This window comes from Pyxicephalus adspersus, chromosome 2 (assembly GCF_032062135.1).
Source record: "Pyxicephalus adspersus chromosome 2, UCB_Pads_2.0, whole genome shotgun sequence".
NCBI classification, from domain to species: Eukaryota; Metazoa; Chordata; class Amphibia; order Anura; family Pyxicephalidae; genus Pyxicephalus; species Pyxicephalus adspersus.
Genome location: NC_092859.1, coordinates 17,340,429 through 17,359,311, shown reverse-complemented (window position 1 = coordinate 17,359,311; position 18,883 = coordinate 17,340,429). Strand labels below are relative to the sequence as shown.

At 37.3% G+C, this 18,883-nt stretch overlaps 1 protein-coding gene across 4 annotated transcripts in view; it reads left to right on the top strand.

The window, feature by feature from the left end:
* The window catches only part of PNPLA6 (patatin like domain 6, lysophospholipase), a 46,083-nt gene extending 29,111 nt beyond the window's left edge, over positions 1–16,972 (top strand). For all 4 annotated transcript variants that reach the window (XM_072399733.1, XM_072399731.1, XM_072399732.1 and 1 more), the window contains 17 exons: positions 331–444; positions 1,783–1,858; positions 2,830–2,940; positions 3,027–3,090; positions 3,980–4,148; positions 5,507–5,689; positions 6,689–6,807; positions 6,935–7,091; positions 7,438–7,554; positions 7,635–7,704; positions 7,927–8,043; positions 8,148–8,296; positions 9,994–10,146; positions 10,630–10,746; positions 11,918–12,011; positions 14,250–14,311; positions 15,696–16,972. In XM_072399733.1, the coding sequence (XP_072255834.1) occupies positions 331–444; positions 1,783–1,858; positions 2,830–2,940; positions 3,027–3,090; positions 3,980–4,148; positions 5,507–5,689; positions 6,689–6,807; positions 6,935–7,091; positions 7,438–7,554; positions 7,635–7,704; positions 7,927–8,043; positions 8,148–8,296; positions 9,994–10,146; positions 10,630–10,746; positions 11,918–12,011; positions 14,250–14,311; positions 15,696–15,752 (1,929 nt within the window). In that variant the 3' untranslated portion in view covers positions 15,753–16,972. The remainder of the gene's footprint in view (positions 1–330; positions 445–1,782; positions 1,859–2,829; positions 2,941–3,026; positions 3,091–3,979; positions 4,149–5,506; positions 5,690–6,688; positions 6,808–6,934; positions 7,092–7,437; positions 7,555–7,634; positions 7,705–7,926; positions 8,044–8,147; positions 8,297–9,993; positions 10,147–10,629; positions 10,747–11,917; positions 12,012–14,249; positions 14,312–15,695) is intronic.
* Positions 16,973–18,883: the final 1,911 nt, after the last annotated feature.

Here is an 18,883-nt window from a genome sequence, read left to right as displayed (position 1 = left end):
TACAGGTAATTTTATTCCAGTACCAGGGGACTTCTTTTTTTTGGAGCTAAGCTAATAATGTATATTATGTCAGTGTATTTTATTACAATAGCTGTCATTGAAATGCCCTCTTCATCTTCACATTGTAATATCAGTGGGAAGAATTGTTACTGTATCTCACCAGCCTGGTAATACACTCAAACTGTGGAAGGGAGCCCAAAAAGCTCTCAAGCAAATAACATAATTTTATTTTTAATGGAAATCTGATTACCTAGGCTTAACTAATATGCTGATTAATTTGTTAACCATAATATTAGGAGATGCAGAACTAAGTGATACTACTTATAACAGGTGGAGGCTTTAACGCACAGGCCAAGAGTCACATCTGTCAATGCAGTGCGAGACTCCGAGCTGGCAAAGGTCCCGGATGGAGCATTGTCCTACATTAAAAGGAGATACCCACAGGTACAGTTCAAGGCACAACTGAAAGCAAGTGAAGGTATTTATTAAAATTACACAAATACATCATCACATCCTGAAGGATTTTTGACCAGAATATACCTTTCTAATTAACTGTACATTTCCAGTTTCCACAGAAAGATTTGTGGCTATTACACAAAACACATATATAGGCACTGTTGTCCAAGTCTTTGCCCTGTTTGTATTTTAAATAGGGACATTTGGGTTTTAGTATTAAATTGGGTATTTTTTTATTTTAAAAAAGGGAGCTGAAATAATATATACATCTCATGAACGCTGTTACGGGCTTCCCCGATTCCTCATTTACCCCCTTCACAAAATGCTTATCAAACTACTAAATAACCAGAATCTACAAGGTTGCTCCTTGTTGCAACAAGGAGCAACAGAGAGTAAAGATCAGATACTTGAAGACTAGCCAAGCAATAGAATAGCAGATCATGATACCTGTATGGTAAAAGAAGTAGAAGATATCTTATCAATTGTGTACGCGCACTGTGTTAAGCTATGTACACACGTCCAAAGCTTCTCGCCTGATAATCATCTCAGGGCTGATATCGGGCGAGAATCTGGCGTGTGTCCACACTCAAGACAAGCGATCCAAATTCAAGGGAAGAGGGAGAGTGCACAGCAGGGTGCTGCTGTGTCGTTCTTCCCCTCCCCTCTCCATAGAGCAGAACGGTGATGTATGTACAGCAATAGTTCATGCATCATGCAGTGCTTAGTCGTTGGAAAGGATCATGAAATATCCTTTCCAACAACTATAATTGCACGTGTGTATGCAGCTTAAGATCTGGTGCCAGCTTTTCCACAGTGAGTTCCCTCCATAATTTAAACTATGTGCTTATAGGTGGTGCAGATTTGCAGACTAAAACAGCACCCCAACCTGTACCAAACAGGACCAGGGGAGGAATTGTAGTGATTTTTCAGCATGGTGCTGGAGGTATGCAACTGTTAGATGCTTGTTAAAAGAATGTTCACAACAAGAATAGAATAATCCAGGATGGTCCAAACTATTTAGTAATCAGTAGAGTGTCTTGAAAGTCTGTATATTTACCATTGGATGTAATGAAACCTTTTTCATGGCCTGTGTTTTTCCCTCATCAACATCTCACTCATAACTGAATAAAGTTACAGAGATGTCTTTTTCTGAAAATCTAAAGTGAGATATTCTGTAAGAGACCACAGAATAAAATGAAAGATGTATACCTTGTTGGTATTCCATAATAATCTATAAGTAAAAATGGAAATCAGATTTACAGCAGTCCACAGTACTGCTCATAATGATATTTATGTGGATCCTTTATAAGTATAACTTTTTTTCAGGTGGTGACCAGACTAATTCACATTTTAAGCCAGAAAATCTTGGGAAACCTCCAGGAGACACAGGGGGATGTGGCAGGTAAGAAGACTTCTGAGAACTAACAATTTTGGCTTCTCCAGTGTATGCATATCCAAGTCCAATCCATAATGCATGTGAGGGTAACTGTCAGTATTACTGGTAACAAAACATTAAGGCATGCCACTTACTTACTAGCACTAAAATAAGTATTTAAATGTAAGCGTACTAAAAAAAAAAGTAAGAAAAAAGTAAAAAACCTTCTGCTTTTTAGTTTCCTGATATAGATTAAGGGTGCTTATCACTAGGGATGAGCGAGATCGCCTCTGGCCTTCTCGCGAAAATGTCCTCCTCGAACTTCCGATGGTTCAGCGAAATTTCGGCAAACAGATTTCGTGAAACCATCAGAAGATTGAGGAAATTATAACAGGAGGATTCCCTGGGAATCCTCCTGTTTGCGATCCCCGGGGCACTAAAGTTTAATTAAGCTCCAGTGCCCGGGGATCGCAGTGGAACTGCAGAAGAACTCTCAATGGAGTGCATTTTCATGTAGACACATGATTTCCACTGTAATACCATAATTCTGATGAATATAATCTTGCATCTATTGTTCTTACTACTTTAGGAGTTGCATTGTCACACCTTATTGATCTGTTCACCTGCTAGAAACAGCAAAGCAATGTGCAAGCACTTTTGGTCCATTAGATAGGAATTATGTCCACCACTTGCCTTCTATACGCTGTTTGCATGAACATATTAACCTCCTTGGCATTTTATTTAGTTTAGTGTAGGCAATTAGGCAAGTTTAAATTTCCACTTTAAACAGCATCCTGTTTAAGATTTCAGTCGATAGATAATAAATATTAAAATATATTTGGGGTTGTTCAGCTCACAAAGGGAATGGAAAAACACGATCTTATTAAAGATTGACATCTATCAAGCCTAGAAACCATAGAAACCTCAAGGGGAAGTATGTAATTTAGAATGTCCTAGCCACTTTACCCTTTATTGTGCTCTCTCTGTCTTTCTCCTAGATTCTGGAAATGTGGCCAGTAACCTGAGTACGGTCTGTGTGTTACCTTGCAGTAATACCATTCCTCTTTCCGCCTTTACTATGGAGCTTAAACATGCTTTGGATACAATAGGTAGGATGAATGCAAGAATTTGGCCATTAGTTCTATTTTCCTCTGGTGTTGGAAAACCTAATATAATAACAATCTGCCTCTTTCAGGCCCAACTCTGGTTCTTACAAGTGACATCATCAGGGCGCGGCTTGGAGCCTATGCCTTGGAAAGGTTTGTAAGACCCCTTTTTGCACAGAGGCCTGTGAAGGGTATAGAATGTGAAAATAAGCTTGGCATCCTGGTGGCAAAAAAAATCCTTTTGAACCTAAGGAACTCAAACGCAATAGCCAAAAAAAAGCTTACACAGGTTAACTTATCTCTCAACACCCTGTTACAGTGCTAGGCCAATGACCAAGTTCCAGTACTGTCATATGAATTGAGCTACATGCTCCTGCATACCCAAAAGTAATGGGTGGCTAAATGAAGCACACACTACTGGTAAAATAAGAATTAAAAACAATTTGTTTTGGTATGCAAAGAACAAGTTGCCCAAGTTTGTCCAACTACTTGGAACTACTTTGAGCAGGCAGCTGCGGTGGATTGCAGCCATGGTTGCTGTATACAATATGAATTGGGCCAACTGCATCTATTGACTTGAATGCAACAAACTTCAACCACAGCTCACATCAAGTAAAAATCAGTTGAAAGTGGTTGTTGCTGGAGTACTGACAAAGATCCATCAACTTCCTGAAAACATTGAACTGCAGAAAACCAAAGGATTAAACTGCATTGTACTGAAAGGGGGCAGCTGGAAGCAACCACAAATCTGAAATGGGCCTTACTCACCAAGAACCTGTTTTATGACTTGACTGTAGCTTGAGCATGTAACATTTGTCACTAATTTCAGGTCATGGCCATGATGTAAACATAAGCCATAAGTTTGTCCAAAGGCAGTTATCATGAGCTATAGTTTAACTATAGGACTTTAACCAAAGAAGGGTTAAAGGGTAAAAATATTACAACTTCTGCATTTCGGTATAGCATGTGCATCTTCAAGATGGCCATGTTTTTGGCATAGCCAGGTAACCATATTTTTACACCCATTCCCATTCTTTGACAGTACTCACGAGTGTCAGCTGTCCACTTGGTTGGCCCAGCAGGAAGATCTTCACCGTATTGTCCTTTACCAGACAGAGTTCTCACTCACACCATGGACCATACGTTGCATCCGCCAGGCAGACTGCATCTTAGTGGTCGGGCTGGGAGAAGAGGCGCCAGCAGTCGGAGAGGTCAGAGAAAGACATGTGAATGAGTATTTTACACCTAAGACTCTAGATGCTGAATTTGCTTCACCCAAAGTAATCATTCTTGAATTCTGGCGGTAGAGTCTAGCGCTATTTTTACTGACGTTGTTTAGCAATCTGCCATGCAAGATCAGTAAACAACTGTCCACTAGTGCCTGCTATTAGTTTGGGGAGAGATCCTTCCACTTCTCCATAGAACAGAACAGCAAAATCTGTACAGCACTCATTCATTCTACTGTCACTGGAAAGATTCACTAATGGTCATTTCCAAAGTACCGGTATTTAACTGAGATTAAGGCTAGCTTGTAGCTCAGTTTTTAGGACAAAACTGGGACCTATTATATCACTATAGTATAGAACATTTTCTGCAGTTATAGAAAAATATGGTAGACTGAACTAAAATTCCAAACAATAATAAAAGATTTTTCAGCTTTCATGCGAAATATAAAAGCAATGCCCCTCAATGTATTAGAGATGTGGATATTAGAGGAATTTGTTTGGGCTTAGGGTAGCAATGCTCCTCCATCATAGATATAGGGCGATTAATGAGTGTTCCAAAAAATAACCTGTTTCCCCAACTGGCTATGTCACTATTGCCACATCCGAAATTAGATAACACTATCACAAATAACAACCAACGTGACTTTTAAAGCAATAAACAATCCATTATTTATATACATAAAACCCATCATTTAATAAAAAGGATAAAAATGTTTAACAACAATTTCTGCTTTACAATTATTTTCATAGTGGTCTCAATAAATCATATGTTAAGATTTGACGCATTTCGCAAAAATAAACACCGCTTCATCGGGAACACACCTTTTGGGATCTAAATTATATATAGTTTACATTTCAGTGTATTTAACATTTTATAAAATGCAAATTATGCATAAATATGATATAATATAATCTCATGATCATCAATATACACACCATTTACAGAAAAATCCAACATTTCACAATATATTTTCCAGTGGAGTTCTCCCAAAAAATAGCAGGAGTATAGCTGGATTGCAAATGGAAACAGCACCAAGCTTAAATGTTTATAAATATAGGTATATATCTTCTTTGAATTACATGAATTAATAATAAATACATTTCAATACATAACTTAGTTTAATATTAATTAGTGGGTGTTGTCATGGATAGGAGCACCATGGGAAATTATAGGAAAATTTCAATTGTTCATGGGTTTAGACATTCTTTAAAATACTGCCTTGCGTGATGCCTTGTTTCATATTTAAAATGCAGAACACACTACAGTAATAAAATATCATAAAAAACGTTGTTTGCTGTTAGCTCCGGTTACAGATCCGTTTCCTCTTTCTCACTCACTACAGCTTGAAAAGTTTCTTGAGAATTCTCCTATTAGAGCCCTTAAACAGCTCGTACTCCTTCATCGGATGGATGGTCCGCCACCATCAGACACATTAGAATGGCTCAAATTAAGGCCTTGGATTTCAGCACATTTCCATATTCGTACCCCAAAGCGGGTGTTTGTGAAGAGGCCACCACAAAAAATGGTAACTGCAGCATACTTTTACTTTATACAACATTTATACAGCAGTAGGAAGCCACATAAATTAAAAAACAATGGTCTTAGATAAGCAAATCCTTATCAGTTGTAGTTTATTGCTTAGTGAGCTTAAACCTAATGTCTTCTATAATTGAAACATTACATTGTTAAGACTTAGCTAAAATGTCACAATGTTGACACTCTACATGAAAATAGATTTGGACAACATGGATTTCTTTTCACATCGCATGGCCTTGTTGTTTAACAAAGCCATGTGATCATATAGTCAGTGTGACTTCATTGGCTTTGGCATGATTTGGTTTGGATAAGTACTGGGGTTAGAGTCATTGTTCTGTTTCTGCATTTTTCTGCATAGTGAAATTTTGTTCAAATTTGCAGATTTTTACTAAAATTGTGGCAAAACAAAAACGCCCAACTTTGCTCATCCTTTGAGCGGGACTTTATTATGTCCAGAGCAACAAAGCTTTTTCATCTTTATTATTAGATTTTGCTCATCCCTAGCCATGAATTTCATGTCATTGCCCATGTGTTCATTCTTTGAGAAAAAAAGTTTTCTCCTTGCACGCTTTATTTTATAATGTCTCCCTCTGGTGCACTTAACTGGATCAATGAATGCATGTTTTTCATATTTCCACCTCTTTTTTCAATCAGCAATATAAAGAGCACTCAAGGGAATGCAAGGGAAGAGACATGTGTCTATTAGTAAAAGTAGTGGGTATCTTCTTTAGTGCACTGTGGCATTTTTAGAGCTCCAGTCAAAAGCATAAAGGGGGCAATGGCCGAAAACACCTGTTTATTGCAAATTCCACCAACCACAAATAAAACAAGTCTGAAATTAAGGCTGATTCTTTAGCTTTGAAAATGTTAGGTGGTGCCATACAGAATAATAATTCATAGCAATATCATCTTGTCTTCTATGTCTTTCTGCATTGTCTCTGCATCACCCCATCCTTTTTCTTCCCTGCTCTCCATGTATCTGCCCTAGCTTGAGTTCTACTCTAGAATTCATAAGAAAGAGGTCGACAAACACAGTGATTTTTCCAGGCTTGCTCGGGCTCTAACAGGAAATAAGATTGCCTTGGTATTAGGAGGTGGTGGAGCAAGGTGAGTGTGAATAAAATTGATGTGCTTAATTTTTTAGGCATAATTAAACTCAGAGTCAGGATTAGCCTACACTTACAAATGTTTAAAGATTTCTTTTTGTATATATAATTTCTTTTTTTACTTGCAGAGGGTTTGCTCATGTAGGAGTAATAAAGGCCTTGGAAGAGGCAGGCATTCCTGTGGACATGGTGGGTGGTACCTCCATGGGAGCTTTAGTTGGGGGAGTATATGCAGAAGAACGCAACAGTAACCAAACCGAAGAACGGACACGTAAATGGTCAAAGGTTAGGCATGGTTTTCAAGTAAAGGGTTTATGAACTATTTGGCTTTCATATCTTTCTGCAGTTCACTCCAGTTTTTATCATTCATATTCATTATCTATTTAGATATCTATTATGTGTAACTACTTTTCAAACCCATTCCAATTATGATGACGCAATCTCTCATACAACTGGGGGGGGGGTTGGGTGAATACAACTGATTTTTTTTTTAAATATGGCATTGAATATTTAATATGAGATTTTAAATGTGTCTGGGTGGTGTTAAAAAGTTCCTAATTTTTTGTAACAAGAATTATGATGTAGTGACCCAAATTTCCTTTTACCTTATGCTTGTTTTCCTTTAATCTAGATGATGTCATCCTTGGTACAGACAGTCATGGACCTCACTTATCCCACCACTTCACTGTTATCAGGCTCCTCATTCAATGCTACTTTGATTGACCTCTTTGGAGAGCGACAAATCCAAGTAAAGCGGCTGTCCCGTCTTTCCTCTCTTTAACTTGTTTCTCTTATTAATACTGTCTGTCACTGCACTTTTTCTTGTAGGATTTGTGGCTACCATTTTTCTGTATCACAACAGATATCAGTTCATCTTCAATGAGGGTCCATAGAGAAGGTGAGGGATAGTTCTGCATAGCTTAATAACAAAAAAGAGCCTATTTAGAAATAAAGGGAAATGAATAGTATGACTGTTGGGCATAGCTGCTAATCATGATGATGATTTCATTCTCTAAATGTTTAAAAAAGATATGGAATATGGTTGCTCAGAGAAAAGATAACATTTTTTTAATCAGCTTTAGTTGGGGGTATGCTCTGTTGTAATCATTTTGTTCCTTAGGTACCCTGTGGCGTTATGTTCGAGCCAGCACTTCATACACCCCTTATCTGCCACCCCTTTGCGACCCTCAGGATTCTCACCTCCTATTGGATGGATGCTATGTGAATAACCTCCCAGGTCAGACAGGCATAGTAAAAGCATTGTTGAATGTATTTTTCTCTCACTTTGATCACTTTATTTATCTCATATAATCTCTTTCTTTATTTTCCTTCTGACCCCAGCGGATGTGGCTCATTCTCTGGGGGCCCGCACTGTTCTTGCAGTAGATGTTGGGCAACAAGAAGAATGGGATACTTTTAATTATGGAGACAGCCTATCTGGCTGGTGGTTATTGTGGAATCGTCTCAATCCCTGGGGTGCTAAATTTAAGGTAATTGGCTTTTAAAAGCTTTGCATTTTAATGCACGGGAATGCACATATTTTCCAATTAAAGGTAAAGAAATCCATTTTTGAAACATCAGTAAAATTAGTTTTTCAGCAATATTAGAATAGGTTAATATCTTAGTTTTACTTGCTAGGCTTGCCATCATGTTCAAATGCCTTGAAGACTAGTTGTATACCTCCACATGAGTGCCTCCATTTTTTTGGATGCAAGCCCCTTTGATGTTTTGCAACATTTTTTTCCCGACCTTACTGCAGGCCATACGGATTCTTTCCTCAAGCTGTGATAGGTTACAGGGCTTAGTGGCATACACCTTGCTTTTGATATTGACCCACAAAAAAGTCACAAGGTGTAAGGTCAGGGGAGCGCAGGGCCCATTCGAGGAGACCCCTTCGACTGATCCATCTGTCAGAAAACTTGATGATCAGAAAATCTCTGACTATTTTGGTAAAGTGGGGAGGGGCTCCATCTTGTTGAAAAAAGACATTAGGTAGGTCACTCATCGCCTGAAGTTGTGGCAGTGCAAACTCCTAAACCATCTCCAGGTAATTGTGCCCTGTAACAGTGGTCATGTTACCGGATGCATCGCAGACTAAAAATGGTCCAATCAACCCAGTGCTGAACGTTGCACACCAAACCACTGGCTTTCAAGAGTCTCATCCATGCACTAGAATTTCTGCTGGGTTTGATTTTCCCCAAATTCAACAGTTGGGTGGGTTACCCAGAGAGATGAAAGATCGACTAGTGAGTGTAATTTTGGTATTGGTATAGGAGTGATTCACACATTTCCACACGAGCATCGTAATTTTCCACCTGTAGTTTTTTAACAACCATAAGTCGGTACAGGTAGAGCTTTATCACTCTCCGAAACATCCGCTGAATCAAGGTTTTGTTGATGCTGAGTTCCAGTGCAGCCTTCCAGATGGACTTTCCCTAGGTTTGCATAAACGGCTGCTCCTAAAGTTCAGTGTTTTCATTGGTGGTGGTAGTAGCAGGCCTTCCGCTGCGTGGTTTGTCAAGAACAGATCCTGTTTCGAGACACTTAGACACATAGATAGCATAAATTGTGTTACTCGTTGGAGCAGTGTGATGGCCATAAAGCTTCTCAAACTCGCACTGAACTGCAGCCGGGGATTAAAAAACTTCTTGCCACGTGGCAATTTTGCAACGCTGCTCCAATGTCAATTGGCAAGCCATGGTTAAGAGAATGATACGCTTACAAAAACTGCAAAGCCTAAGTTGTCATATGCTGATGGCTTTAAGTCTCTCTGAATAATACCTGGAGCGAAATAGAAAAAAAGAAGTGTGTAGTGAGTGACTTTTGGGACACCCTGTATATCTACTATGGTTTTATATTAATACACTTCTTACCATAATAGAAGAAATAAGTAATAATAGTGAGCCCCAGAAGACCGAGACAAAAAAATAACTATAATAATAACATATAATATGTATAAAGTAAAAAGGACAATATGCAGTAGGAAGGGGAAAGTATAGTAAGAAGTAAGTATTCCTGATCTCAAGATATGATCATTTTATTAGATAAGACATAAGATCAGAATTGAAAGTCTGCTTGTGGGAACCAGTAATAAACTTCATCACGTTACATTTTTCTCCATAACTAATCTGTTTCCTTAAGCTGAATGTCTTTTCTGTTCTGAATTATCACTGGTGTTCATTCCAAGGTCCCTGACATGGCAGAGTTACAATCCCGGTTGTCATATGTATCATGTGTCAATCAGTTGCAGAGAGTGAAGCTCAGTGGATATTGCGAGTATCTATGTCCCCCAGTTCAACGATTCAACACGACCGAATTTCGACGCTTTCAGGAAGTATCTGTAAGTTAAAATTGCTTATGAAACCTACTATGAGAAGAAACAGAGGCTGTCATTGTTGTTCACCTATTATAGTATATCTTCTCCAGTCTTGGAGACCTTTAATAAATAAGGCCCACTATATAAACCAAATAGTGCTTTCAGAAGGAGGTCAGCAATTTCCATTGTCTTATTTTTCTAATCTCTGGTGATCTTCTTTAAATGGGAACATTCAGATCTTGACATTGCAACCTTGTTGCAACATACTAAATTTTGTTGTATACCACAGTTAGGTTAAAAAAAAAAACATATTTCTTTAATATTCGTATTTCCTATTTTATGTGTCCATAAATGCCACTTTATTCCAACAAAGGTATTGGTATGATAAGTAAGATTTATTGCCTAAAGTCCTTAGTGTCATCCTTATTTACACCCAAAATACAATGGCTGTGCCAGTTTTTTTAATAAGCCTGTTTTTCCACACTCTTTCCTATGGTTTTGGTGCAGGATGTGGGTTATGAGTACGGGAAGCTGATATTCACAGAATGGCATCGTGGTGACGTCATTGAGAAAATGTTGCAGGATAAACGTAGCCCTGAAATAGACCAGCCACATCAAGGAGGTGTAAGTATTATATTAGTTATATTAGATAGGTAGTTATATTAGTTAGTTAGTTATATTAGTATATTAGTAAGGTTATAGCATCTAATAGGCTTCTGTAAGATAAACCACACACATTAAGCAGTTGTATTGTCCATAGTTTTAAGATATGTCGGAAAATTTGAAGAGCTGATGTAGGTCTGAACAAACAATTTTAGATATTGTCGGGGAGTATTCTTTGCCTAGCTTTAGGCAACTTAACCTCTGTAAAATCCCTTTTCATTATAAACTAGCTGGATAGATTTTTTTTTATAAAATGTTAAAGAATTGTAATCTAAAAAGTACTAAAATATTATTTTACTATTGTAATCGGACATTGATTTGTGGTGTGAAGTACTTAGCATACGGCGATTATATTTGTACAATCTGTTTTGCATTTATTTAACTGTATGAAGGTCTACTTGATGGAATATAATTTAAATAAATAATTAGGGTCGGCCCTTGCACTGCGTACCTGTTTATGAAGGTAAATGAGATAAATGAAATTATACAATCAGAAGGTAATGTGTGTATAGGGATCTTAAATATAATAAAAGTGTTTTTCATTAAACCACATGGTAAGCAGTTCACAAATAAAGAAAAAAAAGACACATGTATTGGATTTGCTGTCTTGAAGCTGAGGGAGGCTTATCTGCATCTATACATCTAGATTGCTGGGGCTGGAAGCTATAATTATTATTTGTTTCCAGAGACCGTAGGAACCAACAAGCATTAAACAGGTAGTACTATTGTTTTATAGGGGGAAACAAGCAGGAGTCATCCCATTGCATCCTTCTGAGAAACATGGTCATGGTAATGGTTGTTAGTTGATGGCCATTCAGTAGTCCAGCAGGAATAATCATTGGGGCACAGATGTACAGAAGCTAGATTTTAACCAAAGATGACCACAAATAATTGACAAAAGTTAAGCATCTGTATGTAGCTTAAAAAGGGCCCAGTGTGTCCTCCCTGAAAGTATCCAGGGGAGAAAACTTGTCTGTGCTGATTCCACCCTCACGTGTCTTGGCATACCAGGGGTCTCAGATACAGTTGCAAATCTTGAGCAAGCAATAGAAAAGCCATGTTTGCCAGTAGATTGCATGATTGTTGCTTGATTTCACAAGTGTTATGCTTTCATTCTGCTCTCCATATGCAGGCTGGAGGGGCACCTGGCTTCACAGACCTGGCAGAGATTGTGTCTCGCATTGAACCTGCCTGTCGCCCACATACGTTTCCAAGTGACAAAACTGGTAAGTAAAAATGGAGAATAATTAGCATACTTCTTGCACATATTTTACAAAGTCCCTATGTTCTCCATTCACATGAAATAATCTTTTCCTGAGAATTGCATATAATATGCAGATTAGCAATGGCAAAGCACACCCAATACATCTTCTTTTATTTAGAACTACTGTGACACAAGCAGCAGCAACACCAAACCTATACAGTATGTGATGTCAAATATTGTGACATAAACTTTTTGAGACCTATACTCAGTCTGAATAAAACTGCTTTATTAACCAAATGCATCAAAACACATTATAATAAAAGGGTTTAAAAACATGACCATGAAAACATATGGGTGTAAATGGGCTCTTAACTGCTTGTTCATTAAAATTGTCAGGGTTCTCAATTCTTTGAATGTTGGAAATTTTCTTTTTATGTGACTTCCCCAATTTTTGTAAAACCCTTTAAAGTTTAAATTTCTATTGAATTTTTAAAAACAAAAGAAAAACATACAACATAAACAAACAATGTAGGTAAAACATATAAGAGAATAACATTTGCATACTGTTGTAATAGAACATTCAAAATTACATAAATAAGAAAAAAAGAGCAAAAAAGAGAAATACAATGGCATATCAATCAAATATCTATATCAGAGTACAAGCAATATCTCACTAGTATAAACAGCATTATCATATAAATCACTTAGATGGTGAGGGTAGATACTTCTCCCATAATTTTCAGTTGTCATGGGATTTTGAATGAGAGTGAATCTCTGATATGCTAACGTTCGTTCGTAATGATAATTTGAGTGAATTTTCTGTACTACCTCTGACATATTAGGTGGAGTAGAGTGATTATAAAAAATTAACTATGGACAAGGCTGGAGAGAATACACTTTCATCTGTGAAGCTGGGTAATCCAGCAAACCTGGAATGGATTTCCTAAAAGTTATTAGCTATTTGTTAGCAAATGTTTTCATTCCTAGACCAGATCCATTCCAGGTTTGCTGTATCACCTCGGTTCACTGATGAAAGTGTATTCTCTCCAGCCCTGGAGAACTTTAACAAATCAGGGCCTATATGTATGAGGGAAGCTATCAATTCCCAAATTAAGTGATGCTAGTGCAGCTTTGTAAAACCATTTAAAACAGCAGACGCCAACCTTTTGGACCTCACAGACCACTAAATTCATAATAATTGTAAATTCATAAATAATTGTAAATCCTGTGGACCATTAAAATTTGTTTTTTTAAAAAGATAAATACATTTGTAAAATAATGATCTTCCTAATGGTGCTGACAAGGACTGTGGAGGTTCTGATTCATTGATCAGCTCACGGTTATGAGAAGTATTACTATTGTTACTATTATCATTGGTTGCATTATCTTTGGTATTACTAAAGAAATGCAAAATATTTGTTTGCTTTTTCTCACTCATTATGGGTTTATTTAATTCCAATCTAAGACCAGACAAATAAATGATAGTTATCAAAGTCAAACTATTTGATGCCATTAAATATAACAAGTAAAAAAAATATACAGCTAAGGTCATACTTACCTAAAAGAGCATCTGAGATAAATAAACAAACAAAAAAATACAACGGCATGAGAATCGGTATTGGTAGAGCGGGGTGACTGGTGTAATGGTGGAAACAATACTTAAGTGTACGGCTCGGCCACGGTTGCCTCAAACAACTTAATACTACACTGACGTCACGCTGCGCCTCCCTTGTTTTTCTGTCTTTAGTGCAGTTTGTGAGTTTAGTGCAATATAAAGGTGAAAATTGTCATTCAGAATATAAGAATTTATTGTAATATTACTTTTGTCTTGTTACACTGTCTTACACTGGTTCGCGAACACTGCTTTCAAAAAACAATAAAAGATTTGAAATGCAAAATTCTTTGTGTTCTATGTTGTGTTAAGTAAATCAATAATAAATAAAAAATGTAAAAGCCTGATTGTATGCATGGCCTCCCACAACTCCCACGGCCTTCCAGTCTTAGTCCCATGACTTCTCTACTCTGCATTCAAGGGAGTTCCTCCAGTAATATAGAAACCTGAATACTGTCATTTTATATGGATACAGGTTTTAAAATGATACATATAGTACATAAATCTTATCCAAAACATATTTGCCAAATGCTACTGCTACCTGCATGAATCGCTGTGTTGCCAGACATCTTGGGACCCTCTGTGTTTCAAGGTGACTCTATTGGTGTCCTATGGTTTAGTTACACCTTTGTCTCTTAATGATTCTAGAGGAGTACTCTATGAGTGAAGACAAGCTTAATGTTGGTTACAGAAACGAAGCATGTGAGACAGTAAGTGAATATTCTTGTATATATTTGATTTTTAGCCCTGGGTTGGACTGGTTACTGCCTTTGAGATGAATATATGCTAACTCCTAGACAATATATTATAAAGAAGAGAATTGCTTGAAAGAAGAACGTTTTTTTTTGGCAATTAATATATGTTTGCTTCATTAGTAGATTGTACAGTAACAGTGTACTAGAGAAAATTCACCTGCCACATTTATGGGTAAATAGATAACCTTTAGTAGTAGGAACAGTATAGTAAAAGTTCATAGGAATACAATAAAGTGGCCGCAACCCCCACCCCCCTTCGCCCCCGCGGAACACGTTGGGAATTGAGACCATTTAATTGTATTGGTATTTGATCATATAATACAAAAGCATTTGTTTCCAGATTTTGTTTCCATAGGCTATTACTTACGATTGCATGAATACTTTCCTGGGTAACAGGACCAGTGGCAAATAGGCATACCAATAGGATTTGTAGGGAAGGCTATAGATAGGAAAGAGCCTAAGTGCCACAGACTTATTACGGTAAGATGTCAGGGCTCCAGAACCCTGCTATATTACATGAAGCACAATGTCGCACTTTTTTTTTCAATTAGCAATATCATTTGTAATTTTCAGGCAGTTTGGCTACCATTAGGGTTACTACTACTGTCTAATCCTCACCCATTTACAACAAATCTTCAACAAATGATTACCTTAGACAGTATACAGCCCAACCCAACTTCAGGAGATCATGCCTTACACAGTAGGAAAAATGAACAGTAACAATTATTGTGTATTCAGTTATGGACTTGTTTGTATGTTGTGTATTCTGTGTACCCAATTCTGGTCTCTTAGCAGCATTTGAAATGCCCATCAGAAAGGTAATGGTAGTGTATTTCAAATGAAAGTCTGGCAGCACAAGAATAGAAGGGAGTGGGCAGAGTGATTTTGCTTGTTGCATGAGGTTCGTTCTCTTATTAGTGCTCAGTCTAAAGTTATAGGAGAATAATGGGTGTCAGAAGCAAGTGCCCAACTAGCAGTATGCCATCTCTGGTAACATGCACTATGGGATAATACAGCTCAGTGCCAGAGCCTCTACAGCTATCCTCTACTGTTACTGCACAACAGTTCACGGATAGGTTCAGAACTTAGAACAGGAAGAAGCTTATTTATCATTTAGACAACAGTATAGATTTGTGTCCAGCATTGGCTGGAATCTAAGGGCTTCACAATGATAAATCAGAAGATTCTCATAGGTATGAACTGCCATCAAAGTAGACTTACTTTTTTACCCAGTTTTTAGGACCAGGTTCATTTTAGGGCTGTAGAAGATGTATACCTTTTATGTCACTGTAAATACTACTTATTTACTCATTTTATTGTTCTCTTTTTTATTGTTCAGGATGAAGAGAAGACATTACGAATAAAACAATGGCTAACCACCAGTTATCCTTATTAATTCATATCTGTAAGCAGTTAATGATAAAATAGTTTTGACCTGAAGAGTAATACATTTCTATTCCTAAATATTAGGATATTGTATAGAATCTGAAAATATGTTAAAGAAGAATCCTTGGCAATGTGAACACCTCCATCCAACCCCAATATAATTATTTAGCAAATACCAGCAAATGTTAAACCTGCAATAGATCTACAAGCAGAATGTATAAAACTACAGGAGGTGTCACTCTGCACAAAGAGCAGCAACAACTGGCATTATTACAGGAAACTCCTGCAACTAGATAGGTATACACTGAATTACTATACAGATCTGGAAGAAATGCACAAACCATTCTAAGATTTATGTACAAATATAAAAAAATTAGACATTATTTGATCCCTTAAAAGTTTAGCTTTAAATTACTAGTAATCCATTTCTTAATGCTGGTCTGTAAACATGAAGCTGCATAAACAGGCTTGCTGGATTACAAAACAGGAAAGCAGAAGAATAGATAAAATTCTAATCTTTATTGTAAGATTGTTGCTCAAGGTTTCCATCAGCACTGCCAATGTATAAGGATTTAGGTAATTTACGTCTATGATCGTTGCTAGGAAAGAAGAAGAGAAAAATGTTGTAGGAAATGCTCACCACTGGATTTTCCTATATAAAGAATTAAATGTATATGTAATTTAATGCATCACTGGAAAAACTTTGTCTACCTGTGTGGAGTTGCTCCTATAGCATAAAATATTCTTTGCTGTTACAGTAGGTGTATGTGTAACTGATGTCAGTTTTGTATAGTGTATTTTGACTTTTTGGAGTAAAATACAAGGTCCACTCAGCTTTCCCCAGGGCTCTCACCTTTTACAAATCATCTTCTGTTAGTATTTGTAAACTGTACCTGTGAAGAAGAGTTAGATTTATTCTCACTCTACCCCAATCTTCTGTATTGTGGGGCACAATGTCATAATTCTTCTGGGAAGATTTCTTGAGATTGTGGTGAACACCTAGCAAGAGGACACTCTAGTCCAGAGGGTGCTTGAAGAATTAAAGTGGACTTTGCATTTTACGGCTGAGCATAAACTGATGTATAATAAGATTTTCAGACGTGAGGTCTCTTACATAGAATAATATTTGGCTTTTTTCAAACTACCCATGTGTTTGTATATATAATGATAGCATGTATGTATGGTTTCTCAAAATTGTATTATTTAAAATAATAAAATATTAAATCATAATCTTTATGTGATTGAACAAGTACAATATGATTCAATTTTTTAAATAAAAGTCCCAAGAGGGCTTATGGGTTTTGTCAGTTAACCTAACTGCATGTTTTTGGGAGGAAACCTGAGTAACCCCAGGCAAACATGGGGAGAATCTGCATGCAGATGGTCCTGGCCGAAATTCGAACCTGGGACCCAGGGCTGCAAAGGCCAGAGTGCTAACCTCTGAGCCACCATGCTGCCAGTATTATAGTATTATACCTTGTAATTTACTCATAATACATGAAGGTTGTTACATGTATTCATTGATGCAGCCCACTCTGCTGTCCACTGTCTGCATGTCCCAGAAGCTCTTTTGTACCCCTTTGGTTCCAACACTTTTATTCCCACAGGAAGTAACCAACTCAAACAAAATTTAGAAAGGAGAACTGAAAGCAGTCAAGAACAAATGATTTAGAATGTTAAGGAAAATCAGGGTTTTTAAAAAAATCTGACCAAATGACACTGTTCTGTAATGGTCATACCTAGGAAATTGGGAGTCATTGCTTTTTGTATTGGAATTAGAAACAGCTAACCTATAGGTCTACTTTGCTTTTTTACCATTGAAACACAGATGTGGCAATCGGGAATCTCTTTTCTACATAGATTAGCTAAAGGTTGCTTAATTGTTTGATTATTTTAAAATTAACTTTTCTAATGGATAGCATTTTCTTGATTTAGGTGGTCTTCATTGCCATTTTTGAAGGCCGAACACCGAAGACATATAAATGAACCCACGATCCCTAAATCTGCTAACATTTTTGTAGTCCATTCGACCACCTTTAGCAGAAAGCACAGTCAAAGGGTAACCCTACTTTTTCTATTAGCCAATAGGTACACTGGTGTCATCTCCAACCCGTCAGTCTGCTGTTTGGACATTGGAGAACCACCAACACTCTGATAAGTTATCAGCTCTCCTTCTCTCCGTATGTTCCTTGTCAATACATGTAGCAGAGCCTTATACGCTTCATGTAATGGACTGCCCTTTCCAGTTTGGGTACTGTATAGGGATGGCATAAGGCTAATATAAAAAAATCAGATTTTGGTACTTATTTCCATTATAGGTACAAGTACATTTAATTACTCTTTTGTAGTTCATGACTGAATGGACTTTTTATATCTGCCCAAAATTACAGGAAACTAAACTTAAACTGTTTTTATCATGCACATTATCTGTAAAAGCATCTGTAGCACTCACCCCATAGCAGCATCTAAAGTTTACCTTTATTTTTGAGTTCTGCTTAGTGATGTGATGAAAAACTCATAAAGGAAGGCTTTTGTAGATCTATTTTTCTAGGGCTTTATTGAAACTCAATATATACAGAGAGGGAGTAAAGGTAGAAAAGAATCAGAATATCGGCAGTTTACAACTAAAAGCTTTCTCTACAATTAGGAATGACAGCTTTCTGAACCATAGTGATATGTGAGAAAAGTATTTTTCCTCTGGAGGGGTTTTTCCTGTGACAGTCCCATTTGCATCAACAACGGGTTCCTGACCTAAGCACCTTTTTTCGAGGTCCCATCCTTGAGTTTCTCCCCACTCAATTTTAGTCCTTGGCCACTGATAATCTATCTCATCCCTCACTGATCCAGTTTTCATGCCCCAGGGGTGGCAGAGCCTTCCTTAGCTTCGTCGGTAATCCATGTGATGCCCCCCCCCCCATGTTCAGTTCTCCTGTACTAAAACCCTACCTCAAAAAGGCACAAAAACCTTTCAAAGCCCCAAAAAATTATGCACTAGGGTAGTGATTGGTTGAAACCTGTCTATGGCCTATGGATCTTCTGCAACAGAAGGTAGCTAGCCATCACTCCCTGAGAAGAATTGGTTCTAGAACCGTCCAGAATGCACTAAAGTTTACTGTGTAAATTTTAAATGGGCCTTCTAAA